At 54.0% G+C, this 5,372-nt stretch overlaps 4 protein-coding genes across 8 annotated transcripts; 3 read left to right on the top strand and 1 right to left on the bottom strand.

The window, feature by feature from the left end:
* Positions 1–44: 44 nt before the first annotated feature.
* Positions 45–284, top strand: KVP17_002651 (uncharacterized protein; the record flags this gene model as incomplete). The annotated part of the gene is made up of 1 exon (XM_068519113.1): positions 45–284. One exon carries the CDS (start codon positions 45–47, stop codon positions 282–284), a length of 240 nt encoding a protein of 79 aa, XP_068378252.1.
* Positions 285–374: 90 nt separating this feature from the next.
* Positions 375–2,660, bottom strand: KVP17_002648 (uncharacterized protein; the record flags this gene model as incomplete). 3 transcript variants are annotated; one of them, XM_068519107.1, is made up of 2 exons in its annotated part: positions 375–2,169; positions 2,197–2,660. In XM_068519107.1, the coding sequence occupies 2 exons, from the start codon at positions 2,658–2,660 to the stop codon at positions 375–377; spliced, it is 2,259 nt and encodes a 752-aa protein (XP_068378246.1). The 3 variants fall into 3 exon arrangements, with proteins under 3 accessions (XP_068378246.1, XP_068378245.1, XP_068378247.1); XM_068519106.1 differs by lacking the exon at positions 2,197–2,660 and having other exon boundaries at positions 375–2,117; XM_068519108.1 differs by lacking the exon at positions 375–2,169 and having other exon boundaries at positions 2,193–2,660.
* A 121-nt stretch (positions 2,661–2,781) lies between these two features.
* On the top strand, positions 2,782–4,311 carry KVP17_002650 (uncharacterized protein; the record flags this gene model as incomplete). Of its 2 annotated transcripts, none has more annotated exons than XM_068519112.1 (1): positions 2,782–4,311. In XM_068519112.1, one exon carries the CDS (start codon positions 2,782–2,784, stop codon positions 4,309–4,311), a length of 1,530 nt encoding a protein of 509 aa, XP_068378251.1. The 2 variants fall into 2 exon arrangements, with proteins under 2 accessions (XP_068378251.1, XP_068378250.1); XM_068519111.1 differs by having other exon boundaries at positions 2,905–4,311.
* A 6-nt stretch (positions 4,312–4,317) lies between these two features.
* On the top strand, positions 4,318–5,319 carry KVP17_002649 (uncharacterized protein; the record flags this gene model as incomplete). Of its 2 annotated transcripts, none has more annotated exons than XM_068519109.1 (1): positions 4,318–5,319. In XM_068519109.1, the coding sequence occupies one exon, from the start codon at positions 4,318–4,320 to the stop codon at positions 5,317–5,319; it is 1,002 nt and encodes a 333-aa protein (XP_068378248.1). The 2 variants fall into 2 exon arrangements, with proteins under 2 accessions (XP_068378248.1, XP_068378249.1); XM_068519110.1 differs by having other exon boundaries at positions 4,375–5,319.
* Between the last annotated feature and the right edge of the window lie 53 nt (positions 5,320–5,372).

Below are 5,372 nucleotides of genomic sequence, written 5' to 3'. Positions count from 1 at the left end.
ATCAAACGCGCTTTGCTGAAGCTGGCGAGAGCCTCCGGGAGTTGATGGAGTCCGCTGAGCTAGGACGAGTTCCTTTCATTGTTCTAGGGAACAAGATTGACCTGCCGTCCGCTGCTAGCGAAGACGAGCTGCGGCAGGCTCTTGGTCTCTTTTCACACAACACGTACGGGCGGGAGCGAGTGGGTGAATCCGAAACTCGACCTGTCGAGGTGTTCATGTGCTCTGTCGTCCGAAGAATAGGTTACCAGGAAGCCTTCCAGTGGCTTTCCCAATTTTTGAACTAGCAGTTTGGCTTGTGACAAATGAATTAAGACTCTGTCTAGCGTCGCAGCTCCTTGAGTCCGAGTTGTGCTGAAGAGAAGACAGCGATAATATCAGAGGCTCAGCGTTTCTTTCTCGTGTGGCAGAACTGTCAGCGTTCCTATCGAAAGGATGCTCACCTTGGCGGCTGTCGCGCCCTCTCTCCGGAGCAACCGCAAGGTTGCATGTCGAAAAGGGCAGAGTATCGATAATTTCGGCAGTGTTGCCTCATTGCGCGGAGGTAGGGGGAGCTTTTGCCTGTCCACATGAGGTGGGTCCTTCACAAAATGCTTAGGTTTCCTTGACTCGTCCGCCTTCTTGATGGAGGTTGGGGGAGCGTGAGAGGATGGGGGAGCGTGAGAGGATGGGGGAGCGCCAGAGGATGGGGAAACCCTCGCAGGCCTCCTAGACCTGCCTGTCGAAACGCGGGGGGTAGTGGAGGTTGACGGCGCCGACAGCTCCTTTGCCGATTTCGCTAAACGTTGGCGTCGCGCCATGACCGACTTTAGCCGACGTTGTGTTGAGGAATAGTCTCTCGTTACATCCGAGAGGAAGAAGGCAATTGGCACCTCCGCACGGCCGTATCCGCTTCCCGTTGAATTTGTATCCTCTGAATGGAATACGTATTGGGACATGTGCTTCACAAGCATATTGCGTGTTGCCAGGGGCAAGTGAGTGAGTTTGCAGAGGCAGGCGGGGCTGGCAATAGCTATCGAGGCCACTGGATGGAGTATCGGGTCAGGAGCCAACCTCGTCAGAAGTCGGGCAGTGGCGGCGTGTGTGTCATGCCAAACGGGGGACTCCGCCAGCGCAGCGCACGCTCTCGCGGCCAGCAGGCCTCGAAGACCAACCCGCCAAGGATCACTGTCTGGCCAAGATACCTTTCCCAACAGGTGGTCCTGACTGGGTGTCTGCTCAACCCAGTTCATCACGTGGCCAAAGGCAGACTTTACATCAGTGGCCTTGAACTCGGGCATGAAGGACTCCTTGGCAGGAGGGTCTCGGAGAGGAGACAGCGCTACTTCCTCGAGCGGACTGATGCGTTCGAAGGCTTCCTTAACGAAATTGGCAACCTTCTTCATGTGGCCGAAAACTTCAGGAGTAACGACACACTCGATTTTCCACGCACAGAGTTCTGGGTTCAGCACGAAGGGTCTCTCCAGCGAGGGCAACGAGTGACAACCTCGAAAAGGAAAGCGGTCATTGACTTCCGAAAACTTGCTTCCAGACAAAGCGAAGGGATTCACCAGAATTGGCCACCAACCCGAGCTACGTAGCGTCGAAGGTTCGAAATCATGCACAGGAGGACCTTCGAGGTTGCCTTGCAGCTTCTTCCAGCCTGTCATCAATGTGCTTTTTGGTATCGCAACATCGATATCCAAATGGTTATCCTGCCCCATGTGGAAGAACCAGCACCGCAGGCCTTGATACGTCTGTTGAGTGAAGTAGTACGCCAACCTGAAGTCGCCCTCACACGCGCTAGACATCGAAAGCAGTCTTAAGGCCAGATGGATAACAGTGCGCTCAGCGAAAGTGACTCGCAAGCAGCCCAGAAAATCTCTCGGTCCACGATCTATGGATAAAAGCATTAGCAGCATCGACATATCCACCAACGCCGTAGTCATGAGCTGTTTCACCGACAAGGTCTCCGATTCCTTGGAAACATCCAAGAACAACCACCGGGCAGATTCTAGATGCGGGACGGCACGCATGAAGCAGGACTCGTGGATGTACTGGATTCGGTCTTGCGTCGTGAGGAATTCAAGAGGTAAGACACTGTGAATCTGCAGGACATCCTTGTCGCACATGTGCAGCATGTAAAAACCGGAGAGACGCTGGAGGACGTGCACGTCGAACGTCAAAAGATCGCTGTGTATGGAACATTGAATCTCCTACGGAGGGAGCCAACGGAGTTGGCGAGCTTCTTGGCCTGCTGGGCCTTGCAACCACCAGGCGCCCAGTCCTACAACACCAGCGAAGAGAAAAGCTTTCTGTGCCATGTTCATCACAAGGCCGTCATAGTAGAACTCAAATAGTTCTGTGGGAGGAATTAGTGATCTTAGGTCAGAAGGGCCGACTTCGATTAAGTGATGGGCCTTCCAGAAACCAGTTAGGGGATCCAGTGGGGGTACAGCAGTTGTGGGGTCCTGTCTCAACAAACGCCGATGAGTGCAGAACTCTGTATCGAAAGACGACACATACGGTTCGTAGCCAGAGTTCTTCGGCCATAGATTCTGTTCGTATCTCATTTCCAACCGATCTCTAGTGTTCAGAGCGGCTCCAACCCCGGCTCCGGCTACCGACTGGCTCAGCGCAGAGGTGAAGATACCGAGCGAAGGCGCCTTATGCTGTATTGCCATGATATAATTTCGTGAAAACCGCACAACTATCACATACAGATGTCGTTACGCACCTTGGGATTGTAGTTTTGTAGTTATGCAGTATGCTCTACTGGCTGGGGCATACACAAAAACTACAATAATGAGGACAAGACCATCCCCCAAGAAGTTCTCCCAGGTCACAGCGGCTGGCGTGCTCCGTTGTTCTCTCCCTTTCGTTGGCTCACATTCCCGATACAGTGACATTCAAGTTGCTGACATTCCGATGGGTACGGGAATGTCCGCGACTGGCTTCAGTAACCAAGCTCTTCCTAGTGGAATGCCCCCGATGAACGACATTCCCCGAGCAGGTCCGTCTCACGCTCCTATGGAGTATCAGCACCCTGAGACCACGAACTTTGGAGCTTCGGGGACAATCACCCATCCGTTGAACACTCCGCTTGGTATAGCCAATCCCCTTGGTATCGCCAATCCCCTTGGTATCGCCAATCCCCTTGGTGTCGCCAATCCCCTTGGTATCGCCAATCCCCTTGGTATCGCCAATCCCATTGGTATCTCCCAACCCCATCACGGCTTTGCCACTCCGGCTTACAGTGCTAGTGGAACGTCGTCTAATTTGAGGATCAGGAACTTTCCCCAAGCAGGTCCATCTCACGCTTCTCTGAGTTTTCAGGCCCCCGCGTCCTGGAACTATGGAGTTCCGGGGACAATTAACCTTCCGTCGGGCACTCCGCTTGGTATCCCCGAACCCCTTGGTATCCCCCAACCCCATCACGGCTTTACCACTCCGAGTTTCACCTCGTACGACAATTACCGTGCCGGTGTAACGTCGTCTCATTTGACGATCGACAATCCCCAAGCAGGTCCATCTCACGCTCCTCTGACACCTTTCCCTGCATCCATCAACTTTGGAGCCAGCACTTCGTCACAGCCAATTGGCCACCTTCCGCCTGCATGCGCTGCTGCGGCTGCCCAAGCACGCGATGCTGCTGCCGTGAGACCCGCCGCCCAGAACCCAGAAACGGCTGCTGCCGCAGAACCTGTCTATGACGCAGAAACGACTGCACTCTTCCGATGGAGGAAGGCGTGGAGCGCCCGCCAGGTCGCTGACGAGGATGTCAGTTGTATGGGCATTGTGTGGGAGGCCAAGAGCAATTCTTGGCTTGTCAGATCGGAGCGAAATGGTTTGTCGTTGAAAGCATTCTCCGCAGAAGGTGGCACCCAAGAGACAGCGCTCCTTGACGCTGTAGTCTACCAGCTTCGCTATGTCCGCTGTCATGCGCCTCCTGGCCCGCAAGCCAGTAATGAGTGGGGTGCGACTCCACACGACATGCGCGACATCACCTTTCTGGAGGAAGACCAATCCTTCGCATTCCAGACCAGAATGGGGGCCGTGCTTGCTTACCGGTTTAGAGCCATAGATTACAACGATAACGTGAAGAAGGCATTCCAAGCGGCTCGCGAGTTCCGCGACATGTTCGAGATGTCAAGAGCGCGGGAGGCGGTGTTTAATAGGCGCCTTTTGTGTGAGGGCAAACCGAAGGCGGCGATGACTCACCGCAGAATGCTGGTTTGGAATTGGGCCTGTCTCCAGCTTCCCCATCTGCCTGTGAAGAAGTATTATCGCGCTCTCGAGGTACCCATTATCCGCGGTGAAAATGCTCGCGTTTGATATGAAATGTCACTCTTAGTCTTTGTCAAGACAGTCGTTATCACCGGTGAGATATTGCGATTAATGGAATTGGATGTCAAACCCAGTTTAATGCATTACACGTCGCTTAACAAGACCTTCTTCGCTTTACAGAGCGAGCACGTAATGCGAAATCGGAGACGCTTTGGAGGCGCTACTCTCGGTGAGCAAGCCGATTGGAGTCGTACACGGCTGTTGGATTCACCGCAGGTCGAGATCGAGATGGGAACGACGGTGTTACCTCCCCCGTGGGCGGATACGCTGGGATCCGTCGCTGCCGACGTGAAGCAGGTAGAAACGAAACTTGCAACGTTACAAGGAACCCAAAATAGGCGTCTGATGAAGATTTTCGATGAAGGTGCTTCTGTGTCGGAGAAAGAAATTGAAGCTCAGAGTCAAGCGGTTGTTCGTCTGCTCAAACACTTGGAGTTGGGTGTATTTTCGATTACGGAAGGCCTCGCGACCTCCAGCGCTCGCGAGCAGATCTACAGAAAGAACGCACAGAAGCGGTGGGCCAAAGAGCTACAAGGACTGAGTACCCAATACCGATCTGCACAGAAGAGCTACATGGACAAAATACGGTTACGTACCGCCCCAGCCGTCTTTGAATCTGACGCGCCGGCAACACACTCGGGATACGAATCCAGACTGCAGACGCAGCAGCCCGTGACGGAGCGCCGTACTGATGAGGTTTCCCGCCTGACGAGTACGGTGAAGGAGGTGCACCAGCTGTTCCAGGATATGGCCTGCCTTGTGACTGAGCAAGGAACAGTCCTCGACCGTGTGGACGCTAACATTGACTTAGTGGTGGACAGGGCGAAGCAGACAAACCAGCAGCTCAAGAAGGCCGAGGAGAACCAGCGGTCAGGGATAGCGAAAAGAGCAATATGGTACCTGGGTGCCGCTGATGGGTTACTGGTGAGGCCGAAGCTGAGTATGTATGCAGTGCTTGGCCTTGGTCGCAAAGCTTACTGCACGCCATCTGGCTAAGAAAGCTGTGAAGAAAGCCGTAGAATCTGTGTTTAGCGCATAATCAAGCCAAG

The sequence above is a fragment of a genome (assembly GCF_019968985.1).
Source record: "MAG: Porospora cf. gigantea B chromosome Unknown PgB_NODE_1583_length_5372_cov_106.222, whole genome shotgun sequence".
In the NCBI taxonomy this organism is placed as follows: domain Eukaryota; phylum Apicomplexa; class Conoidasida; order Eugregarinorida; family Porosporidae; genus Porospora; species Porospora cf. gigantea B.
The sequence above is the reverse complement of the archived record's forward strand: the minus strand, read 5'-3'. Positions and strand labels throughout refer to the sequence as shown.